The following is a 16,359-nucleotide window of genomic DNA, read 5'->3' as shown; positions in this document are numbered from 1 at the left end:
CGTTGTTGTACACACAATGATAGAACTAACATGTGAACACTAAATACTATTAAATTAAGTGTGCTAAGTACATTTACAAGGTACAGAGTGACTTTGGGAATTGCACTATTCACACATTTTATATAACTTTTGCCTCCATGTCTATCTTCTAGATCTGCACCAAGTACTATGTAAGCATCAAGGAAATGGGCCACCTTTTCTTCATTTTCTAGGAGTGAGGCATCTTCTCATTACACTACCTTCGGTCCCTCGACTCTTGTAGCCTGTTTCAGAGCACTATGGTGCAAGTGCTTTGCAAGCTCCAGCAAGACAGCAGTTCTTTGGGCATTGATTCACTCGGGTGACAAGATGTGAGTTTTTAAAGCTTCAGCAATCTAAATATCATCTGGCTGGATCTGTATTGTCAATGCACTGCACCACCAAACACTTTGTTTAACTTAACCACACTAACACCGAGAGCCATATAACATGTATTAGGATAGAGATTATGATTTACCCTGTTAGACATGTAAAGTAATAAAGCTATTTGAATTACTTATTTAAAGTATTATTCAATACAAAGTGTTTCGTGGTATCAGACTTGGGCTGAGTAGCTTGACCAGTGTGCCTAATGGTTAGTTGTAGACAAAGACTATATTTTCCTGTAAGACAAAGTTGAGGGCTTAAGTATAGCATGAAAAATGCAGAAATCCTAATGGAAAATCCTGAAAACATCCAGTTAAACCAGACAGAACATCAATGCAACACTGTCAAACTGTTAGAAGTCCTTAAATATAACTGGAATTAAGATTATAGCAGAGAAACAGAATGAACTATTTATTCTATATTTAATATTTGTATCCAAAGTAACTATACTTACCAACATTTTGATTAGCAACTGTATTCAACTACATATTTTTACATGAATTAAAACAGATAACAATAACATTTATTTTTAAACACAACCAGCTTGAGTCTACAACCGCCCATTTGATAGTTGGACCCACTGATTCATGCAATGGTGTTATAGGGTTTCGTATCAGTATGAACATCCCTTTTCCATTATTCATCTGGACTTCATTAGATCAGCTCTCCAGTGTGGTCACGGGATCTTAAATCAAAACCTGACTAGGAATGGAACGTGTTTCTTGGCATCAGACTTCAGCTGAGTATTGCGTGACCAATGTGGCTTCTGGTCAGCTGTAGACAAAGCCAATATGTCCCTGTAAGACAGCACTGAGGGCTCAATGTCAGATGTATCATGTGCTCCTGCTGCTCCTCGCCAGCAGGGGGAGCTGGAGACTCACTGCAGGTGCACATCTGTCACATGATGGCAACTGAGGTTCAAAGTACACACGTTCTGCTGAAACCATCAATTCATTATTAACCTATAAACATATTTTAGATATTTGGTCGTCTTTATCCTTGAAAGTCATATGTAGTAAGGCACACAAGAAGAAGAAACAGAAAGATTTAGATTAAGATGGACTTTTAATAATCCCTCGTGGGGAAATTGTTTCTCTGCATTTGACCTATCCTAGTGTTAGGAGCAGTGTGCTGCCATTTTGTACGGCACCCGGGGAGCAGTGTGGGGAACGGTGCCTTGCTCAGGGACACCTCGGAGTCGGTAGCACTTGGTCTTGCCGGGACTTGAACTGGTGACCTTCCAGTTACCAAGCCAAGTCCCTATCGACTTCGCCACCACCACCCCACAAGAGTTGTTTTCTCTTCTGAAAATGCAATTACTCTATTTGGTCTGTTTTTAAGTATACGCTTGACAAATCCTGTTCAATTTCTTTAAAAAGGCATCAAATAAAGCGTTCTACGTCAGAGTTAATTTTCTTCTGCTCTTCTGTCTTCTGAGAAACCCCCGCTCGGTTATATTTACCTTATTTGAACCCACAGTGTTCACTCTGTGTCTGTTTGTGTTTTTCTTTGGTAATTTCATGTGTCAGAGTTGTTCAATGTCTCTTTGTGGTCATTGTGTGTCTCTTTGTTGTTGTTGTTGTTGTTGTTGTTGTTGTTGTTGTTGTTGTTGTTGTATGTCTCCTTGTGGTCTTTGAATTAGTTTCTCTGTTAATCTTGTGTCCTTTTTTAGTTGTTCTGTGTCAAAATGTAGTAATTTTGTGTGACTTTTTATTCTTTTGTGTCTCTTGGTAGTTGTTTTGTTTTACTGTGATCATATGTCTGTATTGGCTTTGTATCACTTTGTCATTGTTTTGGTCTCTGTGTTTTCTAAGTTTTATTAAATAGATCTTCACACAGTGGTTCAAAATCACGAGCTTATTGTGTTTCATGTGTTTTCTATTGATAATTAAGACTATTGACATTCATGAACAATAAAGTGACTCTTACTGCTTAAACTTCAATACAATAAAATATAAAACTATATTTCATAGTATTTCCCTAGCAGGTAGCCTGTGATCAGATGTTTTGCGACGAAATCTGTCCACCTGTGCATGGAGACAGATTTCCTATAGATTGCATTAGAGCCTCTTGGCTGATCCCAGGCCTGCTCACGACATGCAGGAAGCGGACGTGCGTCGCTTACAGTCTGCAGACGCTGACAGAGATCTAGCGATGGACCCGCACAGACGCTCCCAATCCTGCGAGCCTCGGATCCACTCTTTTCCTACTAACACGTTTGTTTTCCGAGGCTATATTTAACTCCTATCCTCCCTGCCTTTTAATGAGGCTTTGGATGCGTAATTGCGCCATGCTTCCGCTCAACACTGTCTGCTTTTTTATTCCCGGAGCCGAAAGGCAGCCCTCCGCCATCGAGAGGAGGCTGGGGTTTTGTGAGCCGCTTGTCTGCTGAGCCTTGCGAGATGGTGTATCAAAACAAAACTAACCCGGGCTGCCTTTACTCAGCAGGGACCCACAGACAGGGACGCGTTATGTGCCGGACACTTGTGAGATGAAGGACAAGAAGAAGAAGAAAAATAAATATTAGATGTTTTGTTTTTTGGAAGTGGGATGATCGGGATGGATGTTTATTTTGTTCATCATTTGCTGGATACTAACACTGAAATTATGTGGGAATAAAGTTCGAATACCCGACTTCGATGGCGAACACAAGCGAGTTGGGAGAGAGCAGCAGTCCGTCCTTCCACAACTATGCGTCCGCGGCCTCTGCGGTCAAGCTGGCCTCCCTGGGTCTGATCATGGGCATCAGCCTGCTGGGCAACGCGTCGCTGTCCCTGCTGCTGCTGAAGGACAGCTCCCTGCACAAGGCGCACTACTTTTTCCTGCTGGACCTGTGCCTGGCGGACGTGGTGCGCTCCGCCGTCTGCTTCCCCTTCGTCATGGCATCTATCAGCGGCGGGTCAGCCTGGCCGTACAGCGCGCTCTGCTGCAAGCTGGTCGCCTTCATGTCGGTGCTTTTCTGCTTCCACGTCGCCTTCCTGCTGTTCTGCGTCAGCGTCACCCGCTACATGGCGATCGCCCACCACCGCTTCTACTACAAGCGGATGAATGTGTGTACGTGCGCGGCGGTGATCTGCAAGGTGTGGACGCTCTCTGTGGCCATGGCGTTCCCCCCGGTGTTCGACGTGGGCACCTACAAGTTCATCCGCGAGGAGGAGCAGTGCACCTTCGAGCACCGCTACTTGAAGGCCAACGACACGCTGGGCTTCATGCTCATGCTGGCGTTCATCGTGGGCACGACGCATGTGGTGTACGTGAAGATGCTGTGCTTCGTGTACGATCACCGGAAAATGAAGCCGGCTCAGTTGGTACCAGCTATCAGCCAGAATTGGACCTTCCACGGACCGGGGGCCACCGGGCAGGCTGCCGCTAATTGGATAGCCGGATTCGGACGAGGACCAACCCCGCCGACCTTAGTGGGGATCAGGCAAGCCTCTCACACCGGAAACAGGAGGCTTCTGGTGCTGGATGAGTTTAAAATGGAGAAACGGATTGGGAAGATGTACTACATAATCAGCCTGACCTTCCTCATTCTGTGGGCTCCTTATATAAGCTCCTGTTACCTGAGAATATTTGTGCGCGGAGCTCCGGTGCCGCAGCTCTACCTGAGCGCTGCGGTGTGGATGAGCTTCGCCCAGGCGGGGGCCAACCCCATCATCAGCTTCCTGTTCAACAAGGAGCTCCGGGTGCGCCTCAGAGCCTGTTTCCCCTCCTGCCAGGGAACACAGACTCCCATGGAGCCATACGGTGTCACCTGAGCCCCCAACATACTTGCAAAGACACATGTTGTTTCAGAATGTACGCAGACTGCTCCCCAAATGTGTTTGTACACATACATAGGGATGATGACTTCTCATTGCTTCTAATATTTATTTAATTGCTTTTTTTGTTGTTGGCAAATATAATTTGCTTTTTTAATCTGAGAAAAACTTGAATGTGATATAAAGTAAAGCTACAAAAAGCATATGATTTGATGGTTTTTCAAAACAATCCCCTTTGCCATTTGTTTTATTGGCTTCACAGTAGAGCGGGGTCAGTTGGGACACTTATGTATCTACACGAAATAACTTTGATTTCATACGTTACTTCAACAATAATGACAATATTTGAATGCCTAAACAGATATCGGTGCCTGCTGACAATCAAACACGTGTTGTAATGCCCAACCAAACATGAGAGGCACACATTTGTAAAAGGTTACCTTGTTTAGGGCAAAACAATTGAAAAATACAAATGTGCAGTCTTAATTTGAACACCATAGTTCATATTTACAATATAATTTGCTTTAAAACTTCTGGGGGAAAATTAAAATGTTAACGGTTTCTAACAATTGCTGCCACTTGAGTAAACATTGCGTCAGTGACGTAACATTATGGTCTCCTTATATCATGTCTTTGTTGTTATTAAAAACGAACTATAAACAATACAGTCCCAATTAAACTCGGGGACATGTCTCTCCCATCCCTGAGAGAGCAGACACACTTAACAGCTGAAATGGGCTTTTATAAGCTGCAATTTATGAAACTCTTTAAAATGTGAGGACATTGACGTGTATGCTCAAATTAATGAGGCATTCACACCCGACGCAAAGCAAAGATTTACCAACCGTAACTCGCACAACTTTTACTGCGGCATCATTTTTAGTTTACTCCGCAATATCAGAATGAGGCCGAAGTAACTACACACTTAAACAAATTAGTTATTAAACCATGAATTAATGCTTTGGCAAGTGTACCTGAAGACGGCAGGCAAAAACATTTGAAATGCTACGCTAATCAGGCCATGCTAAGCTAACGATGTTGCTCCTCCATCCATACTCAAAATAACGTCAGACATGAAGTGAATACAGGCGGAGATTCTTACTGCTGATTGGCTTGCGTGAGACAGCGTCACGCAAATGACTTGTTCAAGTTGAACAAATTGAACTCTTGCAAATTGCGCAGTCATTAGCAAAACCGTTGCAAATCTGCTTCTATCGGGCGTTTTTGCATTTACTTTACATGTAATCCCGCCATGTGGAAAATCCACTTTACATGAGCATTGTGAAGAGCAGAGATGCTTTTTGAAGGAAAGTACCAACTGACCCGCTCTCCAGGTGACACTTATTCCAAATATAGGGTATATGACATGTAGGCCTACTGTCATGTTATGTCCTATTTTTGGAGATTATTTGTCATGTCCTATTCAGTATATCAACTTTATCGGTCCACAACAATATTGTACATGAATGTTACTTTGGCTATTTGTATATTTTCAAATTGTATCCCGGCACACTCGTTTGCCTTTTGATGACTGAAACACAACAGAGCTCTTTTATCAGCTGATCAGAGCCAGTTTCTCTGTGGCACACTGGCTTTCTAGTCGTTTGGATACCACACATGAGACGCAGATCTCAGTATATTTTTAATGAGGACAGCCAGTGTCCCATTTGTAAATACTGTATAGCCTCATTTCCTTCATTCTTTCTGCTTTGTTTTACCAGATGGTATATTTCCTAATCCATTGGGACTCCTTGTGTTTAAAAAGGTGTTAAAACTCACTTTAAAAAAGGTATTTTGCCAATTCTTCTTCTTCATGGGTCAGTTCTGTTGGGTTATCCTTGAATTATATTATTTTCTACAGATATGGACAGAAACATTTTAGCAATTTGGTGCTTTGGAAAGGATGTTTGCATTGTTTGTATTTCTCAGCAAATAAATAAGAAGTGAAGATATGTTCTTTGGGCTTGATAATCTGTTCTTAACAAGATGTCTCTTCTTGCTCACCAGCTCTAATCCCTCCGTCTGGTCAGTGGTTTCTAATATTTTCTGTTTCCCGACAGCCCCCATGAGAGCAGGTGTGATATTGTTGCACTGGTTTTAAAAAGCAGAGGGTGATAGACATGTTTATCGATTATCTTGTTGAGAAAAAGATCAAGTTCACCTGAGGTTTGAAAAAGTGCTGCTCAATCAATACAGACATTGTTATCTTTGTTTTTCTGGGTTTTCTCTCATCAGGTCAAGCTTAGGTCCTATTGGTCTTTATTCTGAGGCGTCAGAGGTTGTAACGGGGCGTTAGAGGTTGTAACGGGGCGTTAGAGGTTGTAACAGGGCACAAGAGCAATTTAGAGTTGCAGTTCCATAAAGTTGAGACTAACGAGAGGCAGCTTCCTTCATTTGTTTTCATCAAGCCACTTAGACGCCTTTAACAGACTTTATCGTTCAATTGTGTTCTACTCACAGTTGTGATGACTTGTTTGGCTTCTCAAATAAAATCCTATTCACGCACACTCAACAAAAATCCGAAATAAAAAAAGGCAAACATATAAAATGGTAAACAATCTACAATTATGCGTAGCTCTAAACGGTGTGTGGAATAAATCTAATAGCAACAGTTTTGTTTTCTTTACCAATGTTGTGATTTTAATGTGATATTCCTTGTTTGAAGATCTTTTATTTAAACCTTTCTTTCCCATATTGATTGTACAGCCACGTGCCAAGGTATAGAAAAAGGAGGGGGTTGGATTCAAACCCAGGGCCATAAAGAACACATTAGACTAACTTGTAACTTCTTGCACTGGGCTACACACATTGTAAAGCAATGTGATATTGAATTGCACCGGCCTGGCCATTGAGCATCAAAACTGGCCATTTCCTTTGTTTACTTCATACGTATGTTCTTGTGAGAGGCTCCGTGTATTTTATCATTATATTATATAGAGTCGTTATTCATTTGTTTTAAAGCTCAATAAATAACAAAGAAGACCTTTGACCGGCACTTTTATAATTTTGTCCGGAAGATTTAAACTTTAATACACGTTGACTGGCGAAAAACTCTGCCCGGTTCCCTCGGCCCCCACCGCGGAGAATAAACAGAAGGGCAACCATGACAACCATGCTTCTTCGCTGCTTTTGTGGAGGAAGTTACAGCGCCACCTACAGGCTCCTGCATATGTACTGCAGCTTCTCCAGCGGTTGGAGCTAAACGGAGCGGTCTCGTGTGGACAGACACTATCCGGATAACTATTGCGTGTGGACGGAAGATTGTTTGCGATTGCGTTTGCGTTAATCCTATGCGTTTAGCCGTTTTCGTCCTCGTGTGGCCGCAGCCTCAAGATATTGGGTTTCTATTTCATTGCAAAGCTGATTTGAATGCGAGGAATGCTTTAGCCCCACTTTCATACGACATTCTCAAGGTGTGGCTTGAACCAAACAACGACATGTGACCAGAAACACAAAGCAAACCACTTGTACCTTTTTAAAGTTAAGAGTTAAAGTTCTGATTTTCACCTCCTAGCAAAGCACCAACTAAAGGGTTCGTTTCAATTACGTTTCAATTACGTTTTTCTGTGGCGACTGTTTTAATCAAACTTCCAATCCTCTCCTCCCTTCTTAAACCTGTAGCTATTGATTCAGCTATGTTCTGCTTTGCATCATTGACACCAAACCACAGCTTTAAAAGGCAGAGCAGTGCTCACTTTAATCACTGATGTCGTGAGGCGTTTCTCTCTGATCTGCCGTCCAACGCCAACGTGCCTGCGTGTTCCTGACAGATGGTTTTGCTCTGCTGTCGGCGTGCAGAGGTCTCACGGTATAATTGTCCCTCACCTGCATGTTCTCATGCAATGCAAATGCAGCTCGGGTATCTTTGGATCATCATCTTGTCTTCAGAGCACGAGGCTCCGTTGTGACGCTGGCTAAATGTAAGTTTTACCATGGCTTTTACTGCTGGCTGTTTTTATTGATCTTTCTAACCGCTCAGTAATTACACTGACCTCTGTACTTCCCATCGGGTTTTCCTACAATACAATTTGTACAATTGAAAATGTAGTTTTTTTGGGAAACAATATCACCTGATGAGGTTAGGAAATGTTGTGTGTCCCAAGTTATTGAAGGCATTCTATAGGCAGGAATTGACGCTTACTTCTACTTGGTATTTTGCCACGCTATATTGTGCGCTTCCTTTTGAATGCTTGCTCTAAAGCCGGGGTATCAAACTCAAGGTCCGGGGGCCAAATCCAGCCCGTGACTTCACTTCATGCGGCCCCACAAGAGCTTGCAAAGAATATAATACGTTTATTATATGGTTACATGCCGATTTACAGAAGCACGTTGCCCATAAACTACATGTCCCACAATGCATCTCAAATTTGACTTTTTTCTCAGAATTTGACTTTTCTCTTTAAATCATTTTTGTGACATTCTCACTGAAGAGACTTGCAATTATTTGCCCGAGACTTCTGCTTTCAGACGTAGTTAATTATGAAGTTATTACCCTATCCGATAATCATCCAATGCAGAGGGAATACAGGAATTTATATAACACATTATTTTATATATTAAACATTTATACATGTATTTTTATATAGTCTTGAAGTTACAACCGGCCCTTTGAGTGCAGCCATAATGCGAATGTGGCCCGCGATGAAGTTGAGTTTGACACCCCTGCTCTAAAGTCAGGGCTTCCAAAAACTCTGCGACTACAGATTACTATGACACAGTCTAATGGTTGAAAATAAAGGACTCGATAGAAATAAACAGAGGCACTGTTCCTAAAGCTTGAAAAGTGCAAGTTCTGAGTGTTTCAGAAACCTTCGGACGCTAAATCAGTCAGAGAAATATTTCACTTTGAGCCTCATACTTTCGTTTTTGGATCCTCAGTCACTGTGTCACACATAGCAACACATTTATTTTCAATTGTGTAACAAAAATAGAACGAGCTGCGGTAGAGTGGTGAAGTTATCAGTCCTAAAACCCGGAAATTGCATAGCATTTTGCCATTTATGGTACCGTCGTTTGAACGTGTGTGGTGAGAGTCCTGAACAAGGTCTGTGTAACACAAGCTGAAGAGATCGTCACGTTTTCTTCACAACACACAACTCAATACTTCCCGAATGTCCAAAGCTTTTATGCGTAAATCTGCAATTGCTAACAAGTGACTAAATTAAAGGGCACCTATTATGCAAAATCCACTTGTTCATGTCTCTCCTACATCAACACGTGTCTCCTCTTCTTCACGTCTCTTCTACATCAACATGTGTCTCCTCTTCTTCATGTCTCTTCTACATCAACATGTGTCCCCTCTTCTTCATGTCTCTTCTACATCAACATGTGTCCCCTCTTCTTCATGTCTCTTCTACATCAACATGTGTCCCCTCTTCTTCACGTCTCTTCTACATCAACATGTGTCCCCTCTTCTCCATGTCTCTTCTACATCAACATGTGTCCCCTCTTCTTCATGTCTCTTCTACATCAACATGTGTCTCCTCTTCTTCACATCTCTTCTACATCAACATGTGTCCCCTCTTCTTCACGTCTCTTCTACATCAACATGTGTCCCCTCTTCTTCATGTCTCCTCTACATCAACATGTGTCCCCTCTTCTTCATGTCTCCTCTACATCAACATGTGTCCCCTCTTCTTCATGTCTCCTCTACATCAACACGTGTCCCCTCTTCTTCATGTCTCCTCTACATCAACACGTGTCCCCTCTTCTTCATGTCTCCTCTACATCAACATGTGTCCCCTCTTCTTCATGTCTCTTCTACATCAACATGTGTCCCCTCTTCTCCATGTCTCTTCTACATCAACATGTGTCCCCTCTTCTTCATGTCTCTTCTACATCAACATGTGTCCCCTCTTCTTCATGTCTCTTCTACATCAACATGTGTCCCCTCTTCTCCATGTCTCTTCTACATCAACATGTGTCCCCTCTTCTTCATGTCTCTTCTACATCAACATGTGTCTCCTCTTCTTCACATCTCTTCTACATCAACATGTGTCCCCTCTTCTTCACGTCTCTTCTACATCAACATGTGTCCCCTCTTCTTCATGTCTCCTCTACATCAACATGTGTCCCCTCTTCTTCATGTCTCCTCTACATCAACATGTGTCCCCTCTTCTTCATGTCTCCTCTACATCAACATGTGTCCCCTCTTCTTCATGTCTCCTCTACATCAACACGTGTCCCCTCTTCTTCACGTCTCTTCTACATCAACATGTCTCCCCTCTTCTTCACGTCTCTTCCACATCAACATGTGTCCCCTCTTCTTCATGTCTCTTCCACATCAACATGTGTCCCCTCTTCTTCACGTCTCTTCTACATCAACATGTGTCCCCTCTTCTTCACGTCTCTTCTACATCAACATGTGTCCCCTCTTCTTCATGTCTCTTCTACATCAACATGTGTCCCCTCTTCTTCACGTCTCTTCTACATCAACATGTGTCCCCTCTTCTTCACGTCTCTTCTACATCAACATGTGTCCCCTCTTCTCCACGTCTCTTCTACATCAACATGTGTCCCCTCTTCTTCATGTCTCTTCTACATCAACATGTGTCCCCTCTTCTTCATGTCTCTTCTACATCAACATGTGTCCCCTATTCCTCATGTCTCTTCTACATCAACATGTGTCCCCTCTTCTTCATGTCTCTTCTACATCAACATGTGTCCCCTCTTCTTCATGTCTCTTCTACATCAACATGTGTCCCCTCTTCTTCATGTCTCTTCTACATCAACATGTGTCCCCTCTTCTTCATGTCTCTTCTACATCAACATGTGTCCCCTCTTCTTCATGTCTCTTCTACATCAACATGTGTCCCCTCTTCTTCATGTCTCTTCTACATCAACATGTGTCCCCTCTTCTTCACGTCTCTTCTACATCAACATGTGTCCCCTCTTCTTCACGTCTCTTCTACATCAACATGTGTCCCCTCTTCTTCACGTCTCTTCTACATCAACATGTGTCCCCTCTTCTTCACGTCTCTTCTACATCAACATGTGTCCCCTCTTCTCCATGTCTCTTCTCCATAAACATGTGTCCCCTCTGTGGAAAGAGACTCTGAAAGTTTCAGGAATAAAGATTCTCTCTCCTTTTGATCCATTTCTATAAAAACCTGTCTGAAAATGAGCTGATCAGATTTTGGCCACTTTATGATGTCATAACGATGTGTTGTCTTGAGTAACCATTAGCCAATCAGCAACCAAGGTAACCCCCCCCCCCCCCCCCTTATCACCTGAATCTCCTCCTAGAGCAACATGGTGTTCTTTGTAACCAAATGTCTCTCAGAGGGGCGTGGGGAGGGGCTCCTTATTTTCATCTAAAGTAACAGACAGAGAATCAGCACTTTGGAAACCGGGCTGAAACAGAGGGGATTATGGGTAATGCTGCAATGCTCTGTTTGGTATTTGGAGCCAAACACATTTTTGTAAATATCTGAGAGCTGTGATATATTGATGAAAAACAGTATAATAGGGGACCTTTAACTACTGAACGCACTGAAATCACGTCAACAGGAGTACACATTTACCTTAGCGATGGTGATGCCAAAATGATGATGCTTTATTAAATATATCTCTTTATTCCACATAAATTAAGAAACAAACAAACAGGACTTCAAAGGCAGATAGTTACATTGCAAGTAGAGATAAAGTAACTGAGTGGTGGTCTTCATAGGTAGATATCTGGAAACTGGTACGGTGAGAGACATTTGAATCTGCCCTCCAACATGAGACACGACAGGTTGGGCAGGCAGGGGCACATGTGGTGGAGTCTCCTCCCAAAGAAAGGAACCTGGACACAGACATCGAGACACATTGGTATTACGTTTGGCCTCTTGCAGAACTGTACGGAAAGAAATCAAAGACCTCACCTTGTGGCTCAGGGCGTGACACTCGTCTCCTTCCTGTCCCATGGGCGTGCACATACGGAGGCCACGGATCCACAAACTCATCGCACAACACATCCCTCCTCCACACTGAGAGTCCTTCTCACATGCCTACACACACACACACACACACACACACACACACACACACACACACGGTTAATATTCTGGGATTTAATAGGCATATTGAAGACTTATTATGCAGAGCAAAAGACTGATTACTTTTATGGACATGAAATAACTTGCCACCGTAATTTGAATCTGTAATAATAATTTCCAGCTACTAATTAATGCAGCCTACAAATGTACGTACTAACATACTCATTAATTATTTTTTAACATTTCTCATTTTCGATTTTTTTGCTTACCCTTTTTTCACCCTTACTATATTGAAAATAGTTTGACAAATACACATGCAAGTTGTCTATGTAATGCATGTATGTAAATTAATGATACAACACTTATTTTCTCATTAGTATATCAACTGTAAAATGCAGGTAATGTTGGTGCAAGCTTTGAATGTGTGAGATATGTATGAGAAGCAACGCTGGTGTTACCTTGACAGTATATTATGCTAATGAGAGGATATTAGTGCTCCATTAGTCGTATCATACATCAACAAAACACGTCAGGATTGCTGGTGATTGATCGTTGAGGGTCTGCACGAGAAGCTGAGTTACGGTTCTCGCTTTGGATGACATGAAGGGAACACACAGGATGATGGAGAGGAACAGAAATGATTTCATGTGACAGACGAGGATGAGAATGAATGTCTGTTTTATGGCCGCTCCTCTGTGCACTCACATCAGCACGCAGAGGGCGGTAGTGACAGGGACGGCTGATTTATTAGAAGGTTATGTCCGTGATTTACGCTCGCAGAATTATGGAAATCCTTTATGGAAATACTTCAAAGATAAGTTTACCTGGATGGTTGTAATGATATGATGTATTGTTGTAGAAACTGATTGATATGCTGCACTCATAATGTTATATTATATGAATAGCCCTTCATGCTTTTCGAATATCAAAAATGCCTGATGTGAGGAATTACTATAATTTATTGTTACAGAAATTTGGAAAAAAAAAGTCAAGCATTGTCACATTCGGAATACATTTTTTATATTTTTACTTAGATACATATTAAAACCACAATAATACCTATACAGATTTATCCAAAAAATAATTCATATTCTTCATAAAAATCCAATCCAATTGAATTGTCAATCTTTAAAATAAAAAAACACTATTCTTGATGGTTACAACTCATATTATATTTTTGCCTTTCATACAAAAAAATATGAAACATTTTCCACTATGAGAACAGCAGTTGGAAAAGCATGCATGTTCCCATAATACACCATTGAGAGCTTCCCATTGCCCTGTGATTAGAGTTAAGATGCCCCTATCTATGTATTTGACTTGTAATTTTTACTTCATTATCTTTGCTTTTTAAAGACTGTTTTTAAATGCCATTTTCTTAATGTCTTTCATTTTTGCAAAGCACTTAGAATTGCCTTGAAATTGAAAGTTAAAAAGTGCTATATAAATAAACGTGCCTATCTACCTGTTTTCTCCACTTACCCCTGTGATGACTGCTGAAGACCCGTTGGACACCAACAACAGAGTGAAGAGCAAGAGGAAGAAGGATTTAATGATGAAGAGCTGCCTCTGCGCTCCCGTGCACTCCATGGTGAAAAGTGATGTTTCTGAAGCTGTCGGACCTTGTTTCATGTGCCTACGTGACGGATCGCAGGGACAAGTGGCCTTCAAACTCCCTCACGGAGGTTTATAAACCCAGCCCGCCATTCAGTAACTCTGTGACTCACTCAGACCAGCATCGCCTCACAGGAGCGTCGAAACAGCAGGACAAAGACCAAGGTAAACATCTTAATGACAATAACCACTGCCGTACGTTTATATTGAAACACGTATATCCCACTCCAGATGAGTGCACACGTGCTCACTGTGGCATTCTGTAAAATACATACCATCTTTATATTTTCCACTTCACCTTTTTAGATCCCAAGGCCACTGTTTTGAAAACATCCTTTTCAAACCCACATTCAATGCTTTTCTCAACAATAAATCCCATTTCTGAGGCCACAGTACTCCTGAAAAGAAATTGTATTTAGGATTCAAGATTCATATTCGTCACGTATACATGCAAGTACATACAGTATAGCAGAATGTTGCTGCTTCAAAAACACATAGCGTGGGCACTACAAGTACAGACATTATTAAAAGGTGAATAAAAACAAAACCAGATTAAATACAGAAATGGAAACTATTTTGCAATCTTACCACATCTGTCTTTAAACTCAACCTTTGTGTTGATCTCAACTAAACATCTGTAAAGTGCTGTGACTTCATCATCCTGCAAAGTTGCGGTGACAAAATAGGTCCTGAAACAGAAAAATTACCACCTGGCAAAGTCTTTTAACTTCTTCTGTGGTATTTCCCTCTAAGGTAGGTGTCTTCAGAAGCACAGTTTGCCATGAAGAGGCACAGAAAGCGTAATAATTAATGGCAGGAATGCAGGTAAGGTATCCACTAGATACATGTACTCCAACACTAAACATGAAAATGCTGTTTGTTTTGGAAATGTCTTTCAAGATTACATTTTTAGTGGTTTGCTCATTTCTCACAATATCTCAATGGATCTATACACACATAATTAAACTCTCTATTTAAAAAGTAGTAGTGTAGACACAATCAATAGAGATCATTGATAATAAATGAGTCTTTTCAAGTAATCTCGGAGGAAGAAATCAAGCATAGAAAACGATAGCTTTTCCATGGCCTTTGAAACTATTACATGTGTCATACATTTGTATTTTTACCGGATGACGAGTGTGTTGGTGTCAATGCGTTTCAGAGAAGTGGCACCTTGGCCCATCAACACTTCATCACAGCTGAGCACAGTGACACTGACAACTGAGTCACACAGGATGTCACAAATAAAGTCTTCACCAAGGACGCTATGTTATATTGATGACTAATAGACAAGGAAGGAATATACCTCAAGACAAGGAAGGTATTTTTAAAGCACAATTGAGGCAATTACAAGGAGTGGCAATGTTATGAAAGAATATACATTAAGATAAATAAAATTAAGCCTGGACTTGAGGACTTGAAAGACTAGTCGACTCCCCTCAACTTCTCTCATATGGTCTGGCACAGGTTGAATGAAAGTGGCCCAAAACTGAAGCCCTGGGGGACTCCTTGACCCATTCAGACTCATGAACACAAATGTCAACAATACAGCTTCCTTTGAGATATGATCTCATCCAACTCACAATTTGACCAGAACATCTTACCTACTTTTCAAGTCCGTTTAGAAATACCTTGTGGGCAACAGTTTAAAAAGGGATGTTTTACCTGAATCTGAGATGACAATGTTTATATACAATCAGCAACACCCTATTATAACCTACTTGGTGCTCTGATGTGGTCTCAATCCAGACAGAAATCTGACCAAAACTCTAAAATGCATCTATCAATCAGAATTGTATTACCTACTGTGCTAGTCTTTAATCTTAGTTTAGCTTAAGTATAGATGTATACAATTCCCAATGCTTCTTTTCTGTCTTTCGTACCCAGGCTGCTTTCATCTCCATCACCTTGGTTGGTGATTGGCTAATGGTTACACTAGCCAACAAATCGTTATGACATCATAAAGTGGCCAATATCTGATCAGCTCATTTTCAGACAGGTTTTTATAGAAATGGATCAGGAGCAAAAGAGAGATAATCTTTTTTCCTGAAACTTTCAGAGTCTCTTTACACAGAGGGGACACATGTTGATGTAGAAGACACATGAAGAAGAGGGGACACATGTTGATGTAGAAGAGACATGGAAAAGTGGATGTTGCATAATAGGTGACCTTTAATATCTCACACTTCTGTGTTGGATTCATTTTTCAGTCCCGGAGGTTGCAGCTTCCATTACAGCCAGAGTTTATCCTCTCATTCATCTGCCATCTCCAATCTCATTTGCTCCACATAGGAACACATGCCAGTAGATTATTGGGTTGTGGCCAACATCAAAATCTTTCTGCCAGAGGATGTCATCAGAGGATTAGACCCTCTCATGACGTGATGATGCTTCCTGCCACACAACATGCCAGCATCTCTCTGTCTCACATAATCTGCTGTTTTTCCTCTATTACATGACCCTCTTGTACAGCGTTTCATGATGGCCCCCCCCACCACCTGCTGGGAAAATCCTAGAGATGAGATTAGGAAGCAATATATCTGAGCATACCTCTTTAAAGTATATAAACCGTTAATGTGCAGTAAATGAAATGCAAATAT

General features: G+C 41.5%; 2 protein-coding genes and 1 long non-coding RNA gene across 3 annotated transcripts; 2 read left to right on the top strand and 1 right to left on the bottom strand.

The window, feature by feature from the left end:
* Positions 1-267: 267 nt before the first annotated feature.
* On the top strand, positions 268-14,580 carry LOC117446317 (uncharacterized). The gene is made up of 3 exons (XR_004552125.2): positions 268-350; positions 13,648-13,924; positions 14,513-14,580. It is a non-coding gene; the product is annotated as an uncharacterized lncRNA (long non-coding RNA).
* On the top strand, positions 2,561-6,118 carry gpr27 (G protein-coupled receptor 27). The gene has a single exon (XM_034082472.1). It carries the CDS (start codon positions 3,045-3,047, stop codon positions 4,161-4,163), a length of 1,119 nt encoding a protein of 372 aa, XP_033938363.1. The 5' UTR covers positions 2,561-3,044; the 3' UTR covers positions 4,164-6,118.
* Positions 11,830-13,852, bottom strand: prok2 (prokineticin 2). The gene is made up of 3 exons (XM_034082475.2): positions 13,628-13,852; positions 12,032-12,157; positions 11,830-11,952 (listed from the first exon to the last, which is right to left on the bottom strand). The coding sequence occupies exons 1-3, from the start codon at positions 13,775-13,777 to the stop codon at positions 11,830-11,832; spliced, it is 399 nt and encodes a 132-aa protein (XP_033938366.1). The 5' UTR covers positions 13,778-13,852.
* Positions 14,581-16,359: the final 1,779 nt, after the last annotated feature.

Source organism: Pseudochaenichthys georgianus, chromosome 5 (genome assembly GCF_902827115.2).
Source record: "Pseudochaenichthys georgianus chromosome 5, fPseGeo1.2, whole genome shotgun sequence".
Classification (NCBI taxonomy): Eukaryota; Metazoa; Chordata; class Actinopteri; order Perciformes; family Channichthyidae; genus Pseudochaenichthys; species Pseudochaenichthys georgianus.
The sequence above is the reverse complement of the archived record's forward strand: the minus strand, read 5'-3'. Positions and strand labels throughout refer to the sequence as shown.